The sequence below is a fragment of the Takifugu flavidus genome, chromosome 2, assembly GCF_003711565.1.
Source record: "Takifugu flavidus isolate HTHZ2018 chromosome 2, ASM371156v2, whole genome shotgun sequence".
NCBI classification, from domain to species: Eukaryota; Metazoa; Chordata; class Actinopteri; order Tetraodontiformes; family Tetraodontidae; genus Takifugu; species Takifugu flavidus.
In genome coordinates, this window is record NC_079521.1 from 1,097,112 (window position 1) to 1,125,104 (window position 27,993).

The window sequence follows — 27,993 nt, forward strand, 5'->3', positions numbered from 1 at the left end:
TTGAACCAGAGGGGATCCTATAGATCAAAAAGTTGACCCAGTTTGATTCCGCACCCAAAAACGAACATCTGTCAGACGAACTCCAGTTGTTTCCCAGTATTTCAGTTAAAACCTGGACCAAATTGTTCTGAAGAGAGGCGCTTGTGCTGGATATGACGCGATCAAAACACAAACACGTGACGTGTAGAGGAAGAAGAAGCGAAAGTGAAAGTTCTCAACTTCGGGCTCCATCTTGAGTGACCGAGCCCTGATGGAAAACCTCTAATATTCAGGTAGCATTTGGTTCTTTCACTGCTGTCGTCTCGAATCAATGTTCCGCTGCGAGATGCGGCTTAATAAGCTGCGTGTTCGCAATGAGCGTGCGCGTGTTTCGGACGCACATTGCGGCTGGTCGACGGGAACGTGACGGATGATCAAACTTTGTAGCGTGTTTCCTCTAACTGCGTTTTCCGCTAACCCTGAGCCAACATTTTAGAGGTTGAGGAAGCACATTTTAATACTCACAATAAGTCACAATATTATTTGCAGTTAGTGGAAAAATCCACGGAAAGAGGGACACAAACGCGACAGTTTTAGCCTCCTCTCTTTGTCCCTCCACCAGGGGGACAATCAATCCTCACTTTATCAATCCCATTTTGTTTTCATATTTTTGGTCCTGTACATGTGGTCAGATAAGATTAGTCTGAGCAGAATTGGGTGTTTTTTGCCCTTTGCTGTGTGTCATCTATTCTATTCAGCATGTTGGGTTGCTTGACTTCTGTTGGGTTGTGGCAACTTGATCATCACTTCTGAGATATTGACACACCTTTTTCCTGAGGCTGGCTCCAATGCTGCCAACACACCTGGCCATGGATATGGTGGGACTTCTGTGATGAGTGGGGTCAGAGGTGGTGGACAAGCTCTGCTCCAAAACAAGCTTGCTAGATATGTTTGGGATCTCCTCCGCCACAGCCAGCAGCTGCAACTAGTAGCTGTGCACGCCATGCAGAGTTTTGACCTCTAGGTCAGGCTACAGATGTTTTTTCCAGCACCATCATGTGTTGGTGAGAAACATGATGCGCCTGATCAAAAAAAGCTGCTTGTAATCTGACAGACGAGCCATGATGAGATGTCAAGGTGCGTTGTTGAAAATGAAGATCCTCTTCTTGGAATCCTGTCTGAGATGACAGGAGATGATGCTGCATTTGACCCACTTTGATGATGTGATGACGTATTTCTGTTTAGTTTTGAATGCATTCTCATCTTATTTGTTGAACTTAATGTTGAGAACTGACATCTTGAAAGAATTTAGGTTTTCTTGTAAACCATAACCAGATAAAAAATGATTTCATTTGTATTTGTGTGCGTCCGTCTAATGCCACCGCACCTTTTGAAACACCCAGGAGAAACATTTTTTCACAACTATTTTATATTTAACATGGTGTAAACTTTAAGATGTCCCAAAACTTTTTTCCAATATATATGTGGCCTGTATGATGTACAGGGTGACATCATATAATAGATTTGGATGTGAATGAGCCGACAATACGTCACTGGACAGACCTCTGCTTGTCTTCATGCTGAGAATCATGTTCTTTAATCTTCTTTTCTGTGTCAGCAGACTGTTCCTGCTTAACCGTTTAGACTCACATTTAAAAATGAGCGAATGTGTGATGGAAGAGGAAGAGAGAGCAGAGTCCACAGTGTCCAGCTGTGTGTCCATGAAGAGCGACATGTCCAAAGACCGCCCTTTAAACTTCGGTATTGGACCTCAAGGCTCACCTTTAAAGTAAGGTTTTCTGAACCACATAACACTGCCTTAGAACATTTCACAACCATACAAAACATCATTTTGTAGGTATTAGCCTCCACTATCGTGAAAAATGAAATTCATCAGCTCTTTAAAATGAAACGGTGCACAGTCCTTTCACCATGTTGGCCTGTGGAAAACCAGTGTTGTCGGCCCGATGGACCAGCGTCCCTGTCGTTGCCGGACCACCGTTGGCCACCAGTTGGGTTTTGGGATCAAAGTGGGGGCGTTTCCTGTATCCGGTTCTCCTCACGGATCCATGACTACAACATGTTGCTGCAAGTGCAGAGACGTTTGCTCTGGAAAGAACTTTAGAGCACATTCAGTGCTGCAGGATGAGGGGCTGGAAAAGGTGCCAGTTCTTTTCTCACTGCAGGGAACAGTTAAAAAAAGCAGCTAAAACTCTGAAAACATGAAAATTATACAGAGACATCATTGATTTATTGATTCAGTTGTTAGCCAGAATGTATTAGAAATGTTCCTGTTTGATAAAAATGCAGTGAATTGGGATTATTTAGCTACAACCTCTACAGATTATTTACCTTCATCACAGTCTCATCACTATTTCTGATGTTTCCTCAGGATGGACGAGGACAGAGCAGAGTCCACAGTGCCCAGCTGGGTGTCCCTGAAGAGTGACCACTCCAAACATGGACTAATAAACTTCAGAAGTTCAGACAAAATGTAAGAAAACTAAAGCGTGATGATGTGTTTGTGTGGCACCCTTTAAACTTTGGTATTGGACCTCAAGGCTCACCTTTAAAGTAAGGTTTTCTGAACCACATAACTCTGCCTTAGAACATTTCACAACCATACAAAACATCATTTTGTGGGTATTAGCCTCCACTATCGTGAAAAATGAAATTAATGAAACGGTGCACCAACATGTCAGGCGTTCGCTCCCATTAACTCCCATGTTAATTTTAGTGTGGTAAATCTTTTAAAACTGAAAATTGCTTGTGTTTTTAACTGGTCATTTCTCCTACATGGGTTAACATCATCTCACTAAAATTCCTAGGCATATATTTTAAAGTTTCCCAACAATATCCATCATTGCAGAGTGCTCCAGCTCTCCATTTAGATACGGATGGGTAAGACATGGCAGGTCTGTGCAGCTTGTTCTGCCACACTGTTCCACCACATGTCATGAAAATTCATTAAAAAGTCTATTTATAAGGCTCCTGGTTCTAATAAACCCATAGACAACAATATCAGTCATTTCTAAATGGTTGAAACAAGCTTTTGAATACGCGTGACCTCTGTGCTATTTAATGATCAGTTTCAGAGACCAGACGACTGTATTTGGAGCATAAATGGAGAACTTTTGTTCTATTCTATGAGTTTATATTCCTGATTTGGCACTTTTATTTTTAACATAAATTCACAATGAGGAAAAGCCACTAAACACTTAGATCAAATACACTTTTCTCCAACTAAACGAGCTTGTTAGAACGTAAATAACTTTATATTTTTTGCTCAGTGTTCATTCAATCTTCAACTGTCAGAGCAAACTGAAAGTAGAAGTGAACGCAGCCTTTCTTAGGCGTTGCTAACGCCCAGTAGACATGTATAACCACTATTCCCATTTTTGACAGCTATCAGAAACGGTCTGCTTCCATTGGAGATTCCTCCTGTCCCGAGGGTGAAAACAAACGGAGAACTGAACTGCAGACCGCCGACCTGAACAACAGCGTCTCACGTAAGCTCGTACATTTGTATTTATAAGATACTTTTGGTTGGGAATAAAGGAACAACTTGTGTATTTACAATGTGCAAGAGAAGATCCAGAGAGCACTTGTTTGGTTCCACTGGAACCCCTGGACCCTCTGAAGACCTTCCTAAATGCTTAGACAGTATTTAGCAACATTTAGTCATTTAGTTGTGGAAAGTGTTAAAGAGTTGAAGGCAGGTGACCTTTACAGGACAATGGGTCTGCTGAGTATGATGTGTTTGGAGAAGGTTTGATGTGTTTTTCTAAATATCATCCAGCTTTTACCAGCTGTTTAGTCCAAGCAAACTCTTGGAAGACATGGAAATGGTTGTTATAGACTAAATTACATTGAAACCCAATGAAATAAAAGAATAGGTGGACATAAGAAGACATAACATTTAAAACGGACAGTAAGATGGGTCATTACCCAACTGTTGCTTCGATCATTCAAACATGACAGAATATTTTCCAGTTGAGGACATCTGTGTTACTGCTGTAGATGACAATTGTAAAAGGATTTAAAAGATTGTTTGTTTCAGAGGGTGGTGAACTGCAGGAGGTGATAGAAGGTCATAAGATCAGTCTGAAGAGAAGATGTGAACATGTGACTGAAGGAACTCATGAAGCAGGAAGTGGAACCCTGCTGAACAAGAGCTACACTCAGCTCTACATCACTGAGGGACAAAGTGAGGAGGTGGACACACAACATGAGGTGAGACAGCTTGAGAGAACCTCCAAGAAGAACATCGAGGACACTCCAATCAAGTGCCAGGACATCTTCAAAGTCTTATCTGAGCAACAGGGTCACATCAGAGTGGTTCTGACCAACGGTGTCGCCGGCGTTGGAAAAACCTTCTCAGTGCAGAAGTTCAGTCTGGACTGGGCAGAAGGTTTGGAGAACCAAGACATCAGTCTGGTGCTTCCGCTCTCATGGAGGGAGCTGAACTTGATCAGAGATGAGCAGCACAGTCTTCTCTCACTGCTTCATGTTTTCCATCCAACATTACAGAAGATCAGAGCAGAAGATCTGACTGTCTGGAAACTTCTGTTCATCTTTGATGGCCTGGATGAAAGCAGATTTTCACTGGGTTTCAACAACCATCAGCTCATCTCTGATGTCACACAAGTATCATCCGTTGGCGTGCTCCTGGTGAACCTCATCCAGGGGAACCTGCTTCCCTCAGCTCTCATCTGGATCACCTCCAGACCTGCAGCAGCCTATCAGATTCCTCCCTCGTGTGTTGACAGGATCACAGAAGTACGAGGCTTCACTGACTCCCAGAAGGAGGAGTACTTCAGGAGGAGGTTCAGTGATGAAGATCTGTCCAAGAGAATCATCTCACACATCAAGGCCTCCAGGAGCCTCCACATCATGTGTCTGATCCCAGTTTTCTGCTGGATCACTGCTATAGTTCTGGAGGACATGATGACCAGAGACCAGAGAGGAGAGCTGCCCAAAACCCTGACTGACCTCTACTCACACTTCCTGATGGTTCAGATGAAGAGGAAGAAGCAGAAGTATGGAGGAAAGCAGAGACCAGGGAAACTGACTAAGGCTGATAAAAAACTCCTTCTGAAGTTGGGTCGGCTGGCGTTTGAACATCTGGAGAAAGGAAACATCATGTTCTACTCAGAAGACCTGAAGCGATGTGGACTGGACGTCTCCGAGGTGTCGGTGTACTCAGGAGTTTGTACAGAGATCTTCAAGAGAGAGAGTGTGATCTTCCAGAAATCAGTCTACTGCTTTGTTCATCTGAGCATTCAGGAGTTTCTGGCTGCCGTCTACATGTTCCACCGTTACACCATCAAGAATAAAGGGATTATGAAGTCTTTCCTAAAATATTTGAAACCAAACCCTTTTTCCTGGTTTGCTGGGTTGTTCACAAATAACGATCCAGCCACATCTCTTGATGACTTCCTCATGAGAGCACTCATGAAATCTCTCAAAAGTGAAAATGGCCACCTGGACTTGTTTGTTCGCTTCCTTCATGGTCTCTCTCTGGAGTCCAATCAGAGGATCTTGGGTGGACTGTTGGATCAGAGGAACAGCCACCCAGAAACCATCCAGAAGGTCCTCAACAACCTGAAGGAGGTGAACAGTGATGAAATCTCCCCAGACAGAAGCATCAACATCTTCCACTGTCTGATGGAGATGAAGGATCAGTCAGTCCATCAGGAGATCCAAGAGTTCCTGAAGTCAGGGGAGAAATCAAAGAGGAGACTGTCAGAGATCCACTGTTCAGCTCTGGCCTACCTGCTGCAGATGTCAGAGGAGGTTCTGGATGAGCTGAACCTGCAGCAGTACAACACCTCAGTGGAGGGACGACGTCGCCTGATTCCAGCTGTGAGGAACTGCAGGAAGGCCGTGTAAGTAAAGATTTCTGGGGCCGGACATCGGCGTTTAAATCAAGCGAGTGGATCATGTCAGGTAGCAATACCCCCTCCAGTGGTCATTCCTTCAATTCTTTATCTCCATTGCAGCGTCCATAAATTAAAAACAACAACAATTCATCCAGAAATGTTCAACACTGGCTGGATATAAGTTCAAAGGTCAATCCAGACAAACCAACATAAGGCAGGAATAATAGGAGCCACAAGTTAACTGACTATCATGAAATTACTGTCATGTCATTAAATAACTTTTGTTTGTTTGTATACATCGTATTCTAACGACAGAAAAACACATTTTAACTAATGACACGTGACTATTTTGCTTCATTTGTTCAACGTAAAAACAGCCGGCCTCGTTGGTTTAAATGGGTGTTTTAGGTCTTTGTGGCGGTTCCGTTTGGAGCCTTTATGTGACCCACAAAGTTGTTTGACCCTTTCCACACCCGTTAGGTGGCAACTTCATCACTAGCAACAAAAGGTGCAGTGAAAATGATTTGAAGGGAAACAGGCAGATATAACAGAAGCTGAGGGCAATCGATGCAACCAGAGACTCTGATGTCATCGATCGGATCGCTGAATTAAGACTTGACGCACCATCGTACAAATTGGATGAAATGCAAAATATCCAAAGAGCCAATAGACAGATAAAAAGATGCACGTTTCTTTAAACCATTTGCTACAATCATTTTAAATATTGAGTAATTATGAGCTGTTCTAAAATAAGACAAATGTTGAGAATAATTCAGTTGCATTTCAGATCTGATGGTCGTTCAAACTGTTGCTCTACGGTGTTGAATTTAGCTTTTCCAGGAAATGAGCTACATTTGTGTTGAGGTAGATTCTCAGATAAGTTGATTAGAAATCCCAAAGTTTGACTCACTATTTTTGTTTCATACACAACAGACTGTCTGGTAGTTTTCTTTCAAAGAGTCATTGGGAAGTTGTGGCCTCAGCAATGACGTCAAACCCTTCTCATCTACGGGAGCTGAGCTTAAGCAAGAACCAAACCCTGACAGATGCCGACGTGAAGTTACTGTCTTCTGCAATGATGCATCCAAACTGCAGACTGGAGACGCTCAGGTCAGGAGGCCTCTGTTGGTCTTTTCTAAATTTCTTTACATTTTCTGCTTTTCTCTTCATTTTCATATTTAGAAATGTGTTTTTATTTGCCCCATTTATTCCTTTTCCAGGCTGAGGTGCTGCAGTTTATCAGAGATCAGCTGTGGCTCTCTGGCCTCGGCGCTGAGGTCCAATCCCTCCCATCTGAGAGAACTGGACCTGAGTCAGAACCAGCTGAAGGATCCAGGAGTGAAGCTGCTCTGTGGTTTTCTGCAGGATCCTCTCTGTAAGCTGGAGACTCTCAGGTCAGTCAGAGATGATCCAGTACTTTCCCAGGTGTAACTAGTTAGACAATAAATGTTTACATGTTTGATCTTTGTTATAAACGTAGTGTTACAGTTCTCAGAAAAAAGACCACACAGGACAGATTTGCAGTATTAAATTGGTTGTGGAAATCTGTCCCATGTGAGGATGGTCATCAATGACTAGAAAGGAAGTATCAGTTGTAGATTTGTCTTGTTTTATTTTAGGCTGGCCACAAAACCGCCCAAACATTCAGACCAATCAAAAATGGTTCTTCCTGTCTTTTAAAGATCAGAAGGAAAACTAGCAAACCCAAAAAGAAAGCTGCTGCAGTGTGCCATGCCCCTTCTCTCCTGAGGAAAGCCATCCCAAAAAAGAGAAAAGCCCAAGTGTGAAGTGAGCGCCCTGTTAACCTTGGTACCGAAAGCCTGCAGTCATTCTCATCTGAGGTGGCTTCATTCCAGCCAGAAGCCCAAACCTGCCTCCCTCTTAAAGGGGCAGCAGGTCAGTCCAACCACAGAAACCTTCATGAAGATCTGAAGCTTTCAGCATCTACAATTGTTGCACCTCACTTCCATTGGAGTCCAAATTAGAAGTCAACAAGTTGATTCTACACCGATTCTACACAATGCAACCATTTTAAAAAGGTTTCCATCCATAAGTTTTCACACATTTTTATATAGATCTGTTTGTTCATCGCCTCCTTCTTTTGTAATGGTCATTAAAGAAAATGACCTTATTGGAGTTGTTCTCCTCACAAATATGACTTTCTATGAACGATGCAATAAATGCAACTTGCAATCTAAGACAATATGGAAGTATGTGTATATAATAGTAGTGGAAGTAGCTCATAAAATAATACATTTGCTCTTCTCATCGAATCTTTCTATGTTATTAAAGAAAAACCTGCTCTTAGTCAACAACATCTCAGACATCAACCAAAAATCCTAATTTTATCTAATATAATATAAAACAGTAGAGAAGACTCTTTCTGCAGAGACACTGGTGGCAGGAATGCAGAAGTATCACCTGCTCAACTTGGAAGGTGGAGCAGAAACCACCAGCTGAGAAGGTCCTCAGCGAGAGGAAGTGGTGGAGAACCATGAACTTGCTAAGCTCCACCTCAGCTCCAGAGACGGGCTGAGCTGGAGCTGTGGCACCAGGTATCGCCTAGAAGAGCCTCCAACAAACAAGCTCTTCTCTTGGGAGGAGAGGGCTTTGAATCTCAGCTCAGTGCGCTTGTCTCTAGTAGGTGGCAGCTGCACCTTTTCCTGAGGTCCTTGTTGATGCCCTGAGGGGAATTGATGCTCCTGCAGTGTTTTCTGGCAGCATTGAGCTTGCAGTGGGGCAATCAAACACACTGTGGGGGGCTCTCTTTCCTTCTCTCATCTGGAGAACAAGTGACACCAGCTGCCAATCATTGTTGGAGGAATGTGCAGTCAGGGGAACTCTGCGTCCAGACTATAGCCACCCTTCCAGCATCCAGCAGTGTCTAAAACCTTTGATTTGGTTTCACCAGAGAGTGTAGGGATTGCAGGGTCGCTGCAGCATCGCCCACAAGCTGTCAGGAGTGGGTCGCTTTGTCCCAACTCCTGACAAGAGTTGAGTGCTATTGAGAAATGTGGTCTCACAAACTTGGAAGGTATTTTGACCTACACACACTTTACATTCGGTGTAGATCTTGTCCAACCGCCCTGAAAGAACCCAAAATAGGAACATACGGCAGATAAGCCGGTGCAGGACCAGAGGTTTGTTGCTTGTAAGCTGTGTTTTGCTCTGGAACATGTTGATTTTTATTTGTCTTCTCTCAAAATAATTGTTATTTTAGCCTAAGTGGCTGCAGTTTATCAGAGACCAGCTGTGATTCTGTGGCCTCAGCTCTGAAGTCCAACCTCTCCCATCTGAGGGTTCTGGACCTGAGCCTCAACACGTTGCAGGATTCAGGAGTGAAGCGGCTCTGTTCTGGACTGGAGAGTCCAAACTGTAAACTGGAGAGGCTCAGGTCAGTCTTCATTTTTCTACCTATATACCAGCTGCTAAGATGGTGAAGTGAGGCTGTTCTCAACACTGCTGTGATGCACCACATTAAAAAAATTCCTTGTAATATCGTAAATTCAGGTCTGACCCAACTAAGAACTAACGTAGTTTTTACTGACGCAGATAACATGCAGACCTGCTCCGTATAACCTTATCCTGCATTTTTCAGATTAAACTACTGCAGTTTATCAGAGATCAGCTGTGGCTCTCTGGCCTCGGCGCTGAGGTCCAATCCCTCCCATCTCAGAAAACTGGACCTGAGACAGAACCAGCTGAAGGATTCAGGGGTGAAGCTGCTCTGTGGTTTTCTCCACTTTCCAAACTTCCGACTGGAAACTCTGAGGTAAACACCATTCTCAAAAATGTCCATTATTCCATCCGAGGGTCCCACACTTTCTGAGTGTGTGTGTTGTGCCCAGTTCCTTCAGGAGGGGGGGCCACACGGGGACCACTTATTCATGATAAATTGATTTAAGGACAATGAAAAAGCCGTCAGATGGTAACCAAAATTAGACAAAACTAGGTGAGGGTGCCTGGTAGACACCAGCCAACGAGGAGGGAGATGGTGAGGGAGACAGGAAGTCATCTAAGACAGGTTGTGCCTTTAAAGATGAGCCACAGGTGAGATGGATCTCCATGATGAGATGGGAGGGAAAGAGGTGGGAGAACCTGGGAGAGTGAGGGCCACAACAATACAGTGATCCCTCGTTTATCGCGGGAGTTGCGTTCCAAAAATAACACGCAAAAAGTGAAATCTGTGAAGTAGTCAGCTTTTAAAAAAAAAATTATTTTACAATGCAATACTGAACTATAGAATGAAACCAAAAATCAAAACCTGTTTTAAAGTCCAAAATTTGTTTAAAACAATAATTTTAATCTAGTAATACAAGGTTGGAAACATTGTCACTCGCGTATTTCAGTCCCAGCTGTGCCTCTTCGTCCTGACTCCGCTCCGCCGTAGCGTCTGTTTCTACTGAAGGCGCAGGAGTCTTTCTTCTCCGAGAGAAGAACATTGTTATGGGTAGTTGTTGGCGCTCTTTCTTTTTCTGAGCAAGAAGATTTTTATAAACGGATATGCCACCTTCGATTATATTTGAGAACTGCAATGAACGACTCGCAAAAAAAATCCGTGAAGCAGCGAAAGATGAACCGCGATATAGCGAGGGATCACTGTATATATTCTCCTCTTGAACAGTGCAAACCTGAGAGGTTGGAATTGTGGTAATTACATATTACTATCATTTTTAACCTGTAACTAAATTAAATATTACGGATCATGCCTTTGATTAACCTTTCAGATTAATTCTGGTTTCACTTATAACCTTATAAAAGTTTCCCTTCTTTATTTAGATTAAGGAGCTGCTGGTTATCAGAGATCAGCTGTGACTCTCTGGCCTCGGCGCTGAGGTCCAATCCCTCCCATCTCAGAGAACTGGACCTGAGTGAGAACCAGCTGAAGGATTCAGGGGTGAAGCTGCTGTCTGATCTCGTAGAGAATCCACACTATGGGCTGGAGACATTGAGACATGGCTGGTGGGAGCCAGTCAACTCCCGCTCATCTGCTGCATCACTCACTGACCACTGGTGAAGAGCATCTGTGGAAACATCTGCCGTCTACTCCCTCCATAGATGAAGAATTCAGTTTTTAAAAAGCGCTGGTGGACTTTCAGGAGATCAGTCGATGGTCGACAAAGCAGAAGCAGCTTCCCCTTGAAGTTAAATTAGTTCCTGGTATCACACAATGCATCTTTATAAAGTTCTAAATGGCTCCTCGGCCACTCTTAGAAGCATGGAAACATTCTCTAAATTGTCTCTTCAAATGTCTGTATTATACGTTACTATTTTACATCATGCCTTCAGAATCTTTAGGGTTTAGTATTTACTGTCTCTGTGACATGGAGCATTGGAATATTTCAGCTGCAGCCAGCAAAAACCCATCAGAATGACGGCTATCGGTGGGAACCGCAGGTCATTTGACTTTAGTCAGTCTGTTCAATGTTATAGGATTTATTGCAATCTAATAAAAACTATGAATAAATGTGGGAAATAGGAAATAAAAAGAAGCAAAATGACCAAATAAATCTCCCATGAATACTGTAAATTTAAAGATGTCAAGAATGGAATATCAGCTTAAATGGAATCAAACATAAAGGGAAAAGGCCTCCTTTAAGTTTACTGCAAAAATAAACACAAAATCAAGAGCGACACGCGCCAAAAACGTCTCATTCTCTCTTCTGTCTCCACTCATTCTTTTATATTCTCTTAAGATAATGGGGACGGGGTCATGTGATAACAAAACAAGCTAATTGGGGACTATATTTTTGTTGCAAGAACTTTGGCTCTTCAGAAGTTTCTATGTTGGCTTCCACAGATTGTGCATCCACTAGAAACTCAGTGTTTTTGAGGAACTACCAGGAGTGGCTGGAGTGGAGGCCAATGACGCTATAGCTACATATAGGTACATATAGATCACCGTTATCCTCAGCCCAAAAGACCACCAGTTGGCGCAGCAATGCTAAAGATAGGAGGTTGTTGTTGCGCAGACGCGGAGTGATATCACGCACAAACGTGCCCGATGTTCTATATCCCGTATGTTCGCGACCAAAGGGCGCACCGTATTAAAAGGTGCAGCCTCAGTTACGGTGCTGTTTCTGTATTTAACACATACATCAGGCGCTCCGGATTATAGGGCGCGGGCATGGTAAAACATAGCGCTACGATAGCTTACATGCATGCCCGTCTGTAGTGGGCCGCTCACAGCGGGAGCCCCGTCTGTAGTGGGCCGCTCACAGCGGGAGCCCCGTCTGTAGTGGGCCGCTCAGAGCGGGAGCCCCGTCTGTCGTGGGCCGCTCAGAGCGGGAGCCTCCCCTCGTTATATATGTCAACTCCCCTCGTTATGTATCAACTCCCCTCGTTATATGTGTCAACTCCTCTCGTTATATAGGTCAACTCCCCTCGTTATATGCGTCAACTCCCCCTTATATGTGTCAACTCCCCTCGTTATATATGTCAACTCCCCTCGTTATATGTGTCAACTCCCCTCGTAGTTGTCTTTAGGGGCAGTAGTGTGAGAAGTTCCTCTCTTGTGGAGAAAGAAACTCTTGTGGTGAAAATGATGTGTCTTCTTTCTTTTTTCTGCCATCTTTTTATGGGTCAGTCGTCTCCTCGTTTTGGCTGCGCCCGCTAGGCTGTTTGGTCGTAGCGATCTGCGTAGACGCTACGTTTTGGTCATGCGCATCATACTGACCTTTGAACTATACTAGGTCATAGTTCACTTATATTAAACATTTTTTTTAATATATTGTTATTTCCAGTTTGTAAGTGTGAGTTAAACAAGAATCGCAAACAAAATAAATTAGATGCAGCTCATTGGTCAGTGGTGCTATTTGAGCTATTTTTAGAACAGGCCGGTGGGCGACTCATGTGGTTCTGACGGGCGACCGGGTGCCCACGGGCACCGTGTTGGTGACCCCTGGTCTAGTGAACCAAACTGAACCAACTGAAAACCTAACAAATATTTTCCAATATGATCAGATAAATAAAGCAATAGTTTCTTATGGCTCTGTCAGTCATTTTTAATTTTCAAGAGTCACAAAAGACAAATTTGCTTTCTATAAAAATCCCCGTAACATGAACATTAAATGAATGAAGCGGTATTATTCAAGGCACCATCGGTAGATTTTCTCATTTAGCAAAAGTGGGCTAAATTTACTTCAAAGAAAAAAATTATAACAGCAATTTTCTATCATTCACTCAACTGAAATATTTTCGGAACATAATTGGATTGAAATACAATAACATAAAGTGCAAAAATCTATTAACCAAAAACAACACTTTCTTCAAGGAAAAGGCACATGTGCAGTGAAAAATATTTAACTTTTAAACTTGAGCTGAGTAATAATTGTAAATGTGTTATTGCAGCTTAATGTTCACTTGTTTGAGGCTGATTCTTGGTGGTGTCTCATCTTTTGGACGAGTTCATCAATGTTGGGGGTCCGGCTCTGAGCTGAGGAACTCCTCACAATTGAGTGAAGGTGTTCAGCAGGAAGTCCACTTCTGTGTGATGTTGTGTTCAGCTTCATCAAAGAAAGCAGTTGTTCCCGCAGGTCTGTGCTGCCAAACACAGGCAACGTTGGAGCAGCCTGGATGTGTGTCGGGGAGGAAACGGGCAAACTCCGCAGCACCCACTGCCCCATGTGTTGCCTTCAGGGCATCACTGCATTGGAGCTCAATCACCTCCATTTGGAGCTTTGGTGCTGAGCTTTCCACCTCAACCTCAAACGGACGGCTGAGCAGTTCAAACCTGCTTTTTGGTGCTTTTAAGTCAGTGACTCGGCGTGGGAAGTCAGCGGCCAGAACACTCATTTAATCAGCAAACTGTGCGCTCGGGAACACGCTGGTAGAGAGCTTCTCTTTCAGGGTCTGGCAGCTGGGAAAGTGGCTCAAGTTTCCTTTGTGCATCTGTGCCTCCCACAGAGTCCGTTTGGTTCTAAAGGCCTTCACTGTACTGTACATATCAGAGGGGACACCACCCCGACCCTGCAGCTGCAGCTTCATTGCATTCAGATGACTCGGAATGTCCCACAGAAAAGCCGTTTCACACAAGAACCTTTGGTCTGGGAGCTGAGTTGTGTCTTTCCCTTTGCTGTCCAAGAACATCCGATCTCCTCAGGAAGCTGGAAACATCTCTGCAGCACCTTTCCCTGGCTTAGCCATCGCACCTCAGTGTGATGGGGCAAATCACCACGCTGTGTTTCCCACTGGCTCAGAAACGCCTTGAACTGGCGCTGAATTAAACCTTCGGCTCTGATAAAGTTCCCTGCGTGCGTGATGGTGAACATTCCATGTTCCATGTTCAGGGCTTCAGCACACAACGATTCCAGGTGTATGATGCAATGATGAGCTGTCAGTTCAGCCGTAACGTTTTCCTCCTGCATCTTCTCCCGTATCTTGGCCACCAGTCCACTCCTGTGTCCACACATGGCAGCTGCTCCGTCTGTTGTCCAACCCACCAGTTTTTCCCGAGGCAGCTCCATCTCATTTCCACATCTTGACACCTCTTCATACAAATCCTGTCCTGTGGTTGTGCCGTGCACAGGACGTAACGCCAGAAACTCCTCTGTCACGTTGAGGCTGGAGTCCCCTCTAATGTCGCTGCTCTCATCCACAGCCAGGGAAGATGCCATGAAATCTTTCCCCTTTTTCTCCAGCTGCTCTTTTAGATTGAGGGACAACAATGGTGTTTCTGCTCAGGCTCCCGTTTAAAAAGAGTTGCCTTTTGTCTGGGCAAACTTGCTCACAAACTTTAAGCATGCAGTGTTTGATGAAATCCCCCTCTGGAAATGGCCGGGCTGATTGAGCGATCTCTTCTGCCAGAATCAAACTGGCCTTGACAGCAGCCTGGCTTTGAGGTTTGGCTTTTCTGAACAGAGCCTGTCCAGATTTGAGGCCTGGTTTTAACTCCTCAACCTTCTGTAGCTTTTGTTCCATGTCCATATTCTTGTCTTTGTCCGCGTGTTTAGCTTCATGATGCCGTCTCAGATGATATTCTTTCATTACCGCCACCCTTTCTCCACTCAGAAGACACCCAGGTTTCCCAGCTGCCTCCGTGAACATGTACTCCCACTCCCACCTTGTTTGAACCCCCGGTTCTCAGTGTCCACCTTCCGTTTTGCCATTTTATGGGGATCTGAAAGTTAACTTTTGCTGTTATGCTAATGACTACTGATAAATAATGAAATGAAGCCACCTCCCGCTCAGACTGTCACCGTTGCATTGTGGGAAATGTAGTATTGGCCTGTGTAAAACATCTGCGGCCTGTGGGCCGGTTCTAATAATAAATCAATATCATCCCGGGGGCCATAGAAAACCCTCGACCTTGACTCTGACATATGAGCTTTAAATGATTTCTTTTGACTCCCATTTATTTGGCTGTTTGGATATCATCTTTGCTAGTGTGTGTGTGCGCGCACGCTCTATGGAACTGGCATAAAGGATGTTAAAATTAGTCTAAATTAGTCTAAATTAAATAAAAATTCATCCATTCATCATTCCAAACAGACGGTGTTTGATTAGAAACTCTTTCTGAACTCTGGTGCTCTGAAACATCTCCGCTTCCATTTTCAGCTGTTTTTATTCTCAGTAACATCAAATCATCCATCCATCCAAATCGTGGTCCTGTTGGACCACCAAAGGACAAACACTTTCCATTTAGCACGGACAAAAAAACCCAAATCCTGTTTAGCAATGAAGCTGTGGGGAGAGTTTGAGGAGCGTTTCTGAGGAACACGCTGCCATATTGGGTCCAAGCTGCTGGGGTTTTTGTTGTTTCCAGGTGAATCGGTGGGCAGCGGCATTACCGCCTGTCTCTGCCCCCCCCTCTCTCCCCGTGGTCGTGGTCACGCCGGGCATCTTTACTGGTCCCGTTTTAAACAGGTTCTGTTGGGAACAGGTGTTCTCCAGAACTGTATTTCAGGCTGCTGTGCTGAAGGGCTGTTTTCAGTAGCAATAGAGCCAGAGTGGGCCTGCTCCATATGAACCCCCCCAGGCCGTGCTTTCCTCCTGCTGAGCCATAATCAGCTCTGGATGGACTGGTTCACGCTTGGACTGAGTCAAGATTTGATAGCTTGACTGATTCTTACAGTTTTTGATCAAAGCCCCATCTGCTGATTCCAGGAGATCTTTAAAGGATCTCAGAGCTTCAGATTTATGAAGCCTGCTCAGCCCCCGGCAGCGCTGATGAAACCATTTCATTCCTTCAAAAAAGCAGAACATGAAGCTCCAGAAAAGGTTTTTGGATCAAGTTTCCAACAGAACGAGGACAAGTGGGTAAAAGCGCCACTTTAAAGCCTCCACGCCTCAGAAAACATCCACCTTTAGGACGCCTGACTTTAGAGGATCGTCGGTTCGCTCCAAGCACAAGAACAAACATTTTTAACCTCAGTCCAAGAACATCTGACCTGAAATGATCAAAAACCTTCAGCGTAAAAAGATGGTGGAGAGAAAGCTGCTGGGAGGTTCTCAGAAGAGAAGTGGCATTAAAGCCAGCTGGAAGAGTCCAGCCTGCTTCCTGCTCCTCCAAACAGGCGTCTCCACACCAACACTGAGGAACACGGGCTTCTGTTCTTCCTTCTTCTCTTCTGACTATTGTGTGTTTGATGAATGCAGCATCCACTCACTGCCCCCCCCCCCCCCCCCCCCCCCCTCATTTACACTGCTCCTGGTTTCACAATGGTCGTCAAACTGGTTTCACCAGCTTCACATCAGTCGCTCAGAAAGCTCAGATTTGGAGATAGTTGCCTTTTTCGGATTGTCTCGCCCCGAATTTCAGATGGGAAGATTTTTTTTCTTTTTCATTTGGAAGACAAAATGTTCAACATGATAATTTTTGAAGAGATGAAAATACGACACGAGAGGTCAGAAGGTTGGGCGGAAGTTTTCTGGTCTTGTGGAAGGATGAAACCTTTGAACTCTGACAGTTCAAAGCTGAAGAATGAGATGATCCTCCCCAAAGGGATGGCGAGGTCCAGACAATAAACCGGAGTGTTTTTGTGTCCGGTTATTAACATGTTCCATGCTTTTCCTCCTGCAACAGTTCATCACACCTGCTCAGGGAAACCTCGGTGTAAAGGAGGTGAAGCCGTGCCTCAGTGACTCTACTTTGCTGTTTTAGAAACTAACAGTTATTACATGAATATACAGTGTGCACGTACGCGCACACGTGTGTATAAACACTTAATACACGCGTGTGCGTGGATGTAGACTTTTTAGTACTTTGGGTTCAGATACTTTTTAGTATTTTGCAGATTCGTGTCTGTATATAAACCAGATCCTCCTGTAATAAAGAACTAAAGGCTGACTGTTGTCACGTGACCTGTCTCCGATGATGGAACCTGCCTGGAACATCTGGTGCACAGAAAAAGCAAAACAGCTCACACAACTGGTCCAGTTTAGACCCAAAATAATAAATAATGAAAATGTGTGACACACTGGAAAAACTATTTGTCATTTATAGTTTCGGTCGTCATCAGAATCCATCATAAATATTCAAACCAACAAACTACACACAGAACCGCAAAGTTTAGAGCTTAAAGGGAGCGACAGGTGAAGATTTAAAGCTCAACGCAGCTGAAGAAGTTCCAAAATAGAGAAATATCATGTGGTGCTTTACCGCCACCCGGTGGACACGCGTGGAACTGCAGACAATAGTTAAACGCGCTCCGACACATTCTGACCTCTGCTGCTCCTCCTGGACTCCAGGGCTGCAGAAATATGCTGCTTTTACAAGTCTTTCAAATCTGTGAAGCATCATAAATCTTATTTATTTAACTAAATTAAATAATGGTGGAGAATGGTGTCCGAAAAGCGTCTTTATTTCAAAGTGAACAAGAACAGTTCGGTCCGCGTTCTCAGAGAGGCGGAGAGACCTCGAGAGAGTCCAAAACACGTCCGCTCGGAAAACTCTCCAAAATAGTCAAGCCACAGAAGTCAGGGTTTGGCGATGAGGCCGAAAACACTCCGCCGCTGGCAGACGGGAGTTCTGTCCTTAAATCTAACGGGAGATTGAAGAGAGACCGCAGGTGCGTGTGTCTGCGGGGCCAGCTGTGGCTGATGAGCGGCTCCTCCACGCCCCCTGCAGGTAGACACCCGCAACAATGGTCCCAGAAACTGGGAACCCAACAAACGAGTTTTTCAAAGTATTCCTTTCAGACTAAGCAGGAAGACTGAAGACCGACAAGGTGAGTAAACGAAGAGCATTATTGAAAAGAATTGACAGTTGTGTTTGGAGATAAAGTCAAGATTTGAATCAACTAGACTTCATATTTAGTTTTAGCACAAAGCATCATTATGCATTATAAATGAATAGTTCTTAATTAACTTTCTTATAGTCTGGCTTTAGTTATAGTTGAATAGTCTTTCTAAGTGAAGTTTAGTTTATTTTTCTGCTTTATGCGACTGATTCTAAAAGAACTTTAAACCCTCCCAGAATGCTTTAATGGTAGTAATATATACGCCATAAATCTGTTGATTAGGTTTTAAAAGTGAAAGTATTCTGTTCAGACGAAGCAGGAAGAGCGACATTTTTGTGACAGGTGAAAAGCTCTTAGAGTTATTAGAGTTGTTCAACAGTCCAGGTTACAGCTGGATATTTTGGTATTACCTGTCAAACAACATCTAATCGTGGGCAAGTTAGCATCTCTCAGCCGGACCAAATTAAGACAATAAACTTTCAAAATAACTAAATAACTAAATCCACCCAGGATCACAGGACACCAACAGGATTTTGGGTTCATGTTGCACGTTTTCTCCCAGTGGTTTATTGTTCTATGTTGTGGAACCACTGTGACAGAAATGCAGGAGTGGGTGTCATTTCTTTCATCTATTTTAAATAGAGCAGTGATCTTTGAGGACTTGGATCATAGAAATAATTGAAGAGGGGAACAAAGGAGGGAAGTTAAAAAGTCCTGACTAGTATGTTTATGTAGCACCAGATAATTTAGTGGCTGAGCTGAAGACAGTCCTTTCACCATGTTGGCCTGTGAAAAACCAGTGTTGTCGGCCCGATGGACCAGCGTCCCCGTCGTTGCCGGACCACTGTTGGCCACCAGTTGGGTTTTGGGATCAAAGTGGGGGCGTTTCCTGTATCCGGTTCTCCTCACGGATCCATGACTACAACATGTTGCTGCAAGTGCAGAGACGTTTGCTCTGGAAAGAACTTTAGAGCACATTCAGTGCTGCAGGATGATGGGCTGGAAAAGGTGCCAGTTCTTTTCTCACTGCAGGGAACAGTTAAAAAAAGCAGCTTAAACTCTGAAAACATGAAAATTATACAGAGACATCATTGATTGATTGATTCAGTTGTTATCCAGAATGTATTAGAAATGTTCCTGTTTGATAAAAACTCAGTGAATTGGGATTATTTAACTACAACCTCTACAGATTATTTACCTTCATCACAGTCTCATCACTATTTCTGATGTTTCCTCAGGATGGACGAGGACAGAGCAGAGTCCACAGTGCCCAGCTGGGAGTTCCTGAAGAGTGACCAGTCCAAAGGCTACCCTTTAGATTTCGGTATTGGACCTCAAGGCTCACCTTTAAAGTAAGGTTTTCTGAACCACATAACTCTGCCTTAGAACATTTCACAACCATACAAAACATCATTTTGTAGGTATTAGCCTCTACTATCGTGAAAAATGAAATTCATCAGCTCTTTAAAATTCACCTGAGTGTCCAGAACATGCGGCCGCAAATCCGATGACGCGACCACAAAGTCGATCATCGATCTGCGGCCTAAGGCGTCCTGGTGCCAAGTGCACATGTGGACGCCTTTATGCCTGAACAAGATGTTTGTTATGGACAATCTGAGACGAGCACAGAAGTCCAATACCCTCCTGGGCTACCCCCTTATCGTGGTGGAGGGGTTTGCCTGTCCCAATGATCCTGGGAGCTCCGTTGTCTGGGGCTTTATGCCCCTGGTAGGGCCACCCATGGCAAACAGGTCCTAGGTGAGGGACCAGACAAAGCGTAGCCCAGGACCCCCTAATGAAGAAAAATAACATTGGTCTCAAGTTTCCTTTGCCCGGATGCGGGTCACCGGGGCCCCCTCCTGGAGCCAGGCCTGGGGCCGGGGCACGTTGGCGAGCGCCTGGTGGCCGGACCTCTGCCCATGGAGTCCGGCCGGGCACAGCCCGAAGAGGCAACATGGGACCCCCTTCCTGTGGGCTCACCACCTGCAGGAGGGGCCGGGGGGGTTGGGTGCATTGTGTGTTTGGTAGCGGCCGAAGGCAGGGACCTTGGCGGTCTGATCCCCGGCTGCATAAACTGGCTCTGGGGACATGGAATGTGACCTTTCTGGTGGGAAAGGAGCCTGAGCTGGTGCGCGAGGTTGAGAAGTTCCGACTAGACATAGTCGGCCTCACCTCGACGCACAGCAAGGGCTCTGGAACCAGTCTACTCGAGAGGGGTTGGACTCTCTACCACTCTGGAGTTGCCGATGGTGAGAGGCGATGGGCAGGGGTGGCAATTCTGGTTGCTCCCCGGCTCAGTGCCTGGATATTGGAGTTTACCCCGGTGGATGAGAGGGTAGCCTCCCTTCGCCTTCGGGTGGGGGGACGGATCCTGTGGCCCAAACAGCACTTCAGCGTATCCACCCTTTTTGGAGTCCTGAGAGGGAGTGCTGGAGAGTGCTCCTTCTGGGGGCTCCCTCGTCCTCCTGGGTGACTTCAATGCTCACGTCGGCAGCGACAGTGAGACCTGGAGAGGTGTGATTGGGAAGAACGGCCCCCTGATCTGAAATGTTCCTGTTTGATAAAAATGCAGTGAATTGGGATTATTTAACTACAACCTCTACAGATTATTTACCTTCATCACAGTCTCATCACTATTTCTGATGTTTCCTCAGGATGGACGAGGACAGAGCAGAGTCCACAGTGCCCAGCTGTGTGTCCCTGAAGAGTGACCGGTCCAAAGGTTCAATAATAAACTTCAGAATTCAGAGGAAATGTAAGAAAACTAAAGCATGATGATGTGTTTGTGTGGCACCCTTTAAACTTTGGTATTGGAGCTCAAGGGTCACCTTTAAAGTAAGGTTTTCTGAACCACATAACTCTGCCTTAGAACATTTCACAACCATACAAAACATAATTTTGTGGGTATTAGCCTCTACTATCGTGAAAAATTAAATTAATGAAACAGTGCACCAACATGTCAGGCGTTCGCTCCCATTAACTCCCATGTTAATTTTAGTGTGGTAAATCTTTTAAAACTGAAAATTGCTTGTGTTTTTAACTGGTCATTTCTCCTACATGGGTTAACATCATCTCACAAAAATTCCTAGGCATATATTTTAAAGTTTCCCAACAATATCCATCATTGCAGAGTGCTCCAGCTCTCCATTTAGATACGGATGGGTAAGACATGGCAGGTCTGTGCAGCTTGTTCTGCCACACTGTTCCACCACATGTCATGAAAATTCATTAAAAAGTCTATTTATAAGGCTCCTGGTTCTAATAAACCCATAGACAACAATATCAGTCATTTCTAAATGGTTGAAATAAGCTTTTGAATACGCGTGACCTCTGTGCTATTTAATGATCAGTTTCAGAGACCAGACGACTGTATTTGGAGCATAAATGGAGAACTTTTGTTCTATTCTATGAGTTTATATTCCTGATTTGGCACTTTTATTTTTAACATAAATTCACAATGAAGAAACGCCACTAAACACTTAGATCAAATACACTTTTCTCCAACTAAACGAGCTTGTTGGAACGTAAATAACTTTATATTTTTTGCTCAGTGTTCATTCAATCTTCAACTGTCAGAGCAAACTGAAAGTAGAAGTGAACGCAGCCTTTCTTAGGCGTTGCTAACGCCCAGTAGACATGTATAACCACTATTCCCATTTTTGACAGCTATCAGAAACGGTCTGCTTCCATTGGAGATTCCTCCTGTCCCGAGGGTGAAAACAAACGGAGAACTGAACTGCAGACCGCCGACCTGAACAACAGCGTCTCACGTAAGCTCGTACATTTGTATTTATAAGATACTTTTGGGTCGGAATAAAGGAACAACTTGTGTATTTACAATGTGCAGGAGAAGATCCAGAGAGCTCTTGTTTGGTTCCACTGGAACCCCTGGACCCTCTTCAGACCTTCCTAAATGCTTAGACAGTATTTAGCAACATTTAGTCATTTAGTTCTGGAAAGTGTTAAAGAGTTGAAGGCAGGTGACCTTTACAGGACAATGGGTCTGCTGAGTATGATGTGTTTGGAGAAGGTTTGATGTGTTTTTCTAAATATCATCCAGCTTTTACCAGCTGTTTAGTCCAAGCAAACTCTTGGAAGACATGGAAATGGTTGTTATAGACTAAATTAGATTGAAACCCAATGAAATAAAAGAATAGGTGTACATAAGAAGACATCACATTTCAAACTGACAGTGAGATGGGTCATTACCCGACTGTTGCTTCTATCATTCAAACATGACAGAATATTTTCCAGTTGAGGACATCTGTGTTACTGCTGTAGATGACAATTGTAAAAGGATTTAAAAGATTGTTTGTTTTAGAGGGTGGTGAACTGCAGGAGCTGATAGAAGGTCATAAGATGAGTCTGAAGAGAAGATGTGAACATGTGACTGAAGGAACTCATGAAGCAGGAAGTGGAATCCTGCTGAACAAGATCTACACTGAGCTCTACATCACTGAGGGACAAAGTGAGGAGGTGGACACACAACATGAGGTGAGACAGCTTGAGAGAACCTCCAAGAAGAACATCCAGGACACTCCAATCAAGTGCCAGGAGATCTTCAAAGTCTTATCTGAGCAACAGGACACATCAGAGTGGTTCTGACCAACGGTGTCGCCGGCGTTGGAAAAACCTTCTCAGTGCAGAAGTTCAGTCTGGACTGGGCAGAAGGTTTGGAGAACCAAGACATCAGTCTGGTGCTTCCGCTCTCATGCAGGGAGCTGAACTTGATCAGAGCTGAGCAGCACAGTCTTCTCTCACTGCTTCATGTTTTCCATCCAACATTACAGAAGATCAGAGCAGAAGATCTGACTGTCTGGAAACTTCTGTTCATCTTTGATGGCCTGGATGAAAGCAGATTTTCACTGGGTTTCAACAACCATCAGGTCATCTCTGATGTCACACAAGTATCGTCAGTTGAGGTGCTCCTGGTGAACCTCATCCAGGGGAACCTGCTTCCCTCAGCTCTCATCTGGATCACCTCCAGACCTGCAGCAGCCCATCAGATTCCTCCCTCGTGTGTTGACAGGATCACAGAAGTACGAGGCTTCACTGACTCCCAGAAGGAGGAGTACTTCAGGAGGAGGTTCAGTGATGAAGATCTGTCCCAGAGAATCATCTCACACATCAAGGCCTCCAGGAGCCTCCACATCATGTGTCTGATCCCAGTTTTCTGCTGGATCACTGCTATAGTTCTGGAGGACATGATGACCAGAGACCAGAGAGGAGAGCTGCCCCAAACCCTGACTGACCTCTACTCACACTTCCTGATGGTTCAGATAAAGAGGAAGAAGCAGAAGTATGAAGGAAAGCAGAGACCAGAGAAACTGACTAAGGCTGACAAAGAACTCCTTCTGAAGTTGGGTCGGCTGGCGTTTGAACATCTGAAGAAAGGAAACATCATGTTCTACTCAGAAGACCTGGAGCAATGTGGACTGGACGTCTCCGAGGTGTCGGTGTACTCAGGAGTTTGTACAGAGATCTTCAAAAGAGAGAGTGTGATCTTCCAGAAATCAGTCTACTGCTTTGTTCATCTGAGCATTCAGGAGTTTCTGGCTGCCGTCTACATGTTCCACCGTTACACCAGGAAAGACACAGCGGTTAGTCAGTTCCTAAAATATTCTGAACCAAAGGACTTTTCCGGGTTTGCTGGGTTGTATAATTACGGTCCAGCCACATCTCTTGATGACTTCCTCGGGAGAGCACTCATGAAATCTCTCAAAAGTGAAAATGGCCACCTGGACTTGTTTGTTCGCTTCCTTCATGGTCTCTCTCTGGAGTCCAATCAGAGGATCTTGGGTGGACTGTTGGATCAGAGGGACAGCCACCCAGGAACCATCCAGAAGGTCCTCAACAACCTGAAGGAGGAGAACAGTGGTGGAATCTCCCCAGACAGAAGCATCAACATCTTCCACTGTCTGATGGAGATGAAGGATCAGTCAGTCCATCAGGAGATCCAAGAGTTCCTGAAGTCAGAGAAGAAATCACAGAGGAGACTGTCAGAGATCCACTGTTCAGCTCTGGCCTACCTGCTGCAGATGTCAGAGGAGGTTCTGGATGAGCTGAACCTGCAGCAGTACAACACCTCAGATGAGGGACGACGTCGCCTGATTCCAGCTGTGAGGAACTGCAGGAAGGCCGTGTAAGTAAAGATTTCTGGGGCCGGACATCAGCGTTTAAATCAAGCGAGTGGATCATGTCAGGTAGCAATACCCCCTCCAGTGGTCATTCCTTCAATTCTTTATTTCCATTGCAGCGTCCATAAATTAAAAACAATAACAATTCATCCAGAAATGTTCAACACTGGCTGGATATAAGTTCAAAGGTCAATCCAGACAAACCAACATAAGGCAGGAATAATAGGAGCCACAAGTTAACTGACTATCATGAAATTACTGTCATGTCATTAAATCACTTTTGTTTGTTTGTATACATCGTATTCGACAGAAAAACACATTTTAACTAATGACACGTGACTATTTTGCTTCATTTGTTCAACGTAAAAACAGCCGGCCTCGTTGGTTTAAATGGGTGTTTTAGGTCTTTGTGGCGGTTCCGTTTGGAGCCTTTATGTGACCCACAAAGTTGTTTGAGCCTTTCCACACCCGTTAGGTGGCAACTTCATCACTAGCAACAAAAGGTGCAGTGAAAATGATTTGAAGGGAAACAGGCAGATATAACAGAAGCTGAGGGCAATCGATGCAACCAGAGACTCTGATGTCATCGATCGGATCGCTGAATTAAGACTTGACGCACGATCGTACAAATTGGATGAAATGCAAAATATCCAAAGAGCCGATAGACAGATAAAAAGATGCACGTTTCTTTAAACCATTTGCTACAATCATTTTAAATATTGAGTAATTATGAGCTGTTCTAAAATAAGACAAATGTTGAGAATAATTCAGTTGCATTTCAGATCTGATGGTCGTTCAAACTGTTGCTCTACGGTGTTGAATTTAGCTTTTCCAGGAAATGAGCTACATTTGTGTTGAGGTCGATTCTCAGATAAGTTGATTAGAAATCCCAAAGTTTGACTCACTGTTTTTGTTTCATACACAACAGACTGTCTGGTAGTTTTCTTTCAACGAGTCATTGGGAAGTTGTGGCCTCAGCAATGACGTCAAACCCTTCTCATCTACGGGAGCTGGACTTAAGCAGGAACAAAAGCCTGACAGATGCCGGAGTAAAGTTACTGTCTTCTGCAATGATGCATCCAAACTGCAGACTGGAGACGCTCAGGTCAGTCAGAGATGATCCAGTACTTTCCCAGGTGTAACTAGTTAGACAATAAATGTTTCCATGTTTGATCTTTGTTATAAACGTAGTGTTACAGTTCTCAGAAAAAAGACCACACAGGACAGATTTGCAGTATTAAATTGGTTGTGGAAATCTGTCCCATGTGAGGATGGTCATCAATGACTAGAAAGGAAGTATCAGTTGTAGATTTGTCTTGTTTTATTTTAGGCTGGCCACAAAACCGCCCAAACATTCAGACCAATCAAAAATGGTTCTTCCTGTCTTTTAAAGATCAGAAGGAAAACTAGAAACCCCAAAAAGAAAGCTGCTGCAGTGTGCCATGCCCCTTCTCTCCTGAGAAAAGCCATCCCAAAAAAGAGAAAAGCCCAAGTGTGAAGTGAGCCCCCTGTTAAACCTTGGTACCGAAAGCCTGCAGTCATTCTCATCTTAGGTGGCTTCATTCCAGCCAGAAGCCCAAACCTGCCTCCCTCTTAAAGGGGCAGCAGGTCAGTCCAACCACAGAAACCTTCATGAAGATCTGAAGCTTTCAGCATCCACAATTGTTGCACCTCACTTCCATTGGAGTCCAAATCAGAAGTCAACAAGTTGATTCTACACCGATTCTACACAATGCAACCATTTTAAAAAGGTTTCCATCCATAAGTTTTCACACATTTTTAGATAAATCTGTTTGTTCATCGCCTCCTTCTGTTGTAATGGTCATTAAAGAAAATGACCTTATTTGAGTTTTTCTCCTCACAAATATGACTTTCTATGAACGATGCAATAAATGCAGCTTGCAATCTAAGACAATATGGAAGTATGTGTATATAATAGTAGTGGAAGTAGCTCATAAAATAATACATTTGCTCTTCTCATCGAATCTTTCTATGTTATTAAAGAAAAACCTGCTCTTAGTCAACAATATCTCAGAGATCAACCAAAAATCCTAATTTTCTACAATATAATATAAAACAGTAGAGAAGACTCTTTCTGCAGAGACCCTGGTGGCAGGAATGCAGAAGTATCACCTGCTCAACTTGGAAGGTGGAGCAGAAACCACCAGCTGAGAAGGTCCTCAGCGAGAGGAAGTGGTGGAGAACCATGAAACTTGCTAAGCTCCACCTCAGCTCCAGAGACGGGCTGAGTTGGAGCTGTGGCACCAGGTATCGCCCAGAAGAGCCTCCAACAAACAAGCTCTTCTCTTGGGAGGAGAGGGCTTTGAATCTCAGCTCAGTGTGCTTGTCTCTAGTAGGTGGCAGCTGCACCTTTTCCTGAGCTCCTTGTTGATGCCCTGAGGGGAATTGATGCTCCTGCAATGTTTTCTGGCAGCATTGAGCTTGCAGTGGGGCAATCAAACACACTGTGGGGGGGCTCTCTTTCCTTCTCTCATCTGGAGAACAAGTGACACCAGCTGCCAATCATTGTTGGAGAAATGTGCAGACAGGGGAACGATGCGTCCAGACTATAGCCACCCTTCCAGCATCCAGCAGTGTCTAAAACCTTTGATTTGGTTTCACCAGAGAGTGTAGGGATTGCAGGGTCGCTGCAGCATCGCCCACAAGCTATCAGGAGTGGGTCGCTTTGTCCCAACTCCTGACAAGAGTTGAGTGCTATTGAGAAATGTGGTCTCACAAACTTGGAAGGTATTTTGACCCACACACACTTTACATACGGTGTAGATCTTGTCCAACCGCCCTGAAAGAACCCAAAATAGGAACATACGGCAGATAAGCCGGTGCAGGACGAGAGGTTTGTTGCTTGTAAGCTGTGTTTTGCTCTGGTACATGTTGATTTTTATTTGTCTTCTCTCAAAATAATTGTTATTTTAGACTAAGTGGCTGCAGTTTATCAGAGACCAGCTGTGATTCTGTGGCCTCAGCTCTGAAGTCCAACCTCTCCCATCTGAGGGTTCTGGACCTGAGCCACAACACGTTGCAGGATTCAGGAGTGAAGCGGCTCTGTTCTGGACTGGAGAGTCCAAACTGTAAACTGGAGACGCTCAGGTCAGTCTTCATTTTTCTACCTATATACCAGCTGCTAAGATGGTGAAGTGAGGCTGTTCTCAACACTGCTGTGATGCACCACATTAAAAAAATTCCTTGGAATATCGTGAATTCAGGTCTGACCCAACTAAGAACTAACGTAGGTTTAGTACTGACGCAGATAACATGCAGACCTGCACCGTATAACCTCATCCTGCATTTTTCAGATTGATTAACTGCAGCTTATCAGAGATCAGCTGTGGCTCTCTGGCCTCGGCGCTGAGGTCCAATCCCTCCCATCTCAGAGAACTGGACCTCAGCAACAACCAGCTGCAGGATTCAGGAGTGAAGCTGCTCTGTGGTTTTCTCCACTTTCCAAACTGCCGACTGGAAACTCTGAGGTAAACACCATTTTCAAAAATGTCAAAATGTCAATTTAAGGACAATGAAAAAGCCGACAGATGGTAACCAAAATTAGACAAAACTAGGTGAGGGTGCCTGGTAGACACCAGCCAACGAGGAGGGAGATGGTGAAGGAGACAGGAAGTCATCTAAGACAGGTTGTGCCTTTAAAGATGAGCCACAGGTGAGATGGATCTCCATGATGAGATGGGAGGGAAAGAGGTGGGAGAACCTGGGAAGAGTGAGGGCCAGAACAATATATATTCTCCTCTGGAACAGTGCAAACCTGAGAGGTTGGAATTGTGGTAATTACATATTACTATCATT

The 27,993-nt window shown here is 44.4% G+C and overlaps 2 protein-coding genes across 6 annotated transcripts in view; both read left to right on the plus strand.

Moving 5' to 3' along the window:
* LOC130519336 (NLR family CARD domain-containing protein 3-like) lies at positions 1 to 11,508 on the plus strand. Of its 4 annotated transcripts, none has more exons than XM_057022714.1 (10): positions 5 to 272; positions 1,601 to 1,768; positions 2,372 to 2,473; positions 3,385 to 3,488; positions 4,040 to 5,867; positions 6,795 to 6,971; positions 7,082 to 7,255; positions 9,082 to 9,255; positions 9,460 to 9,633; positions 10,641 to 11,508. In XM_057022714.1, exons 2-10 carry the CDS (start codon positions 1,638 to 1,640, stop codon positions 10,876 to 10,878), a joined length of 3,102 nt encoding a protein of 1,033 aa, XP_056878694.1. In that variant the 5' UTR covers positions 5 to 272; positions 1,601 to 1,637; the 3' UTR covers positions 10,879 to 11,508. The 4 variants fall into 4 exon arrangements, with proteins under 4 accessions (XP_056878711.1, XP_056878694.1, XP_056878702.1 ...); XM_057022704.1 differs by lacking the exon at positions 5 to 272 and adding an exon at positions 645 to 1,116; XM_057022731.1 differs by lacking the exon at positions 2,372 to 2,473 and having other exon boundaries at positions 1 to 272.
* Positions 2,508 to 27,993, plus strand: part of LOC130519362 (NACHT, LRR and PYD domains-containing protein 12-like) — a 26,721-nt gene continuing 1,235 nt past the window's right edge. Inside the window, exons 1-7 of one of the 2 annotated variants that reach the window (XM_057022740.1) lie at positions 2,508 to 2,553; positions 19,279 to 19,392; positions 21,707 to 21,810; positions 22,362 to 24,182; positions 25,106 to 25,282; positions 27,112 to 27,285; positions 27,492 to 27,665. In XM_057022740.1, coding sequence (XP_056878720.1) covers positions 23,194 to 24,182; positions 25,106 to 25,282; positions 27,112 to 27,285; positions 27,492 to 27,665 — 1,514 coding nt within the window. In that variant the 5' untranslated portion in view covers positions 2,508 to 2,553; positions 19,279 to 19,392; positions 21,707 to 21,810; positions 22,362 to 23,193. Of the gene's footprint in view, positions 2,554 to 17,993; positions 18,029 to 19,278; positions 19,393 to 21,706; positions 21,811 to 22,361; positions 24,183 to 25,105; positions 25,283 to 27,111; positions 27,286 to 27,491; positions 27,666 to 27,993 lie in introns of those variants that run through there. The other variant, XM_057022737.1, reaches the window with a different exon arrangement.

What these genes read in the sequence shown, in the direction of transcription:
- LOC130519336 (XM_057022704.1), top strand. An exon ending in CCTCAAGGCTCACCTTTAAA is followed by an intron (nt 1,769 to 2,371) that starts GTAAGGTTTTCT and finishes ATGTTTCCTCAG; the next exon opens with GATGGACGAGGACAGAGCAG. An exon ending in CCTGAACAACAGCGTCTCAC is followed by an intron (nt 3,489 to 4,039) that starts GTAAGCTCGTAC and finishes TGTTTGTTTCAG; the next exon opens with AGGGTGGTGAACTGCAGGAG.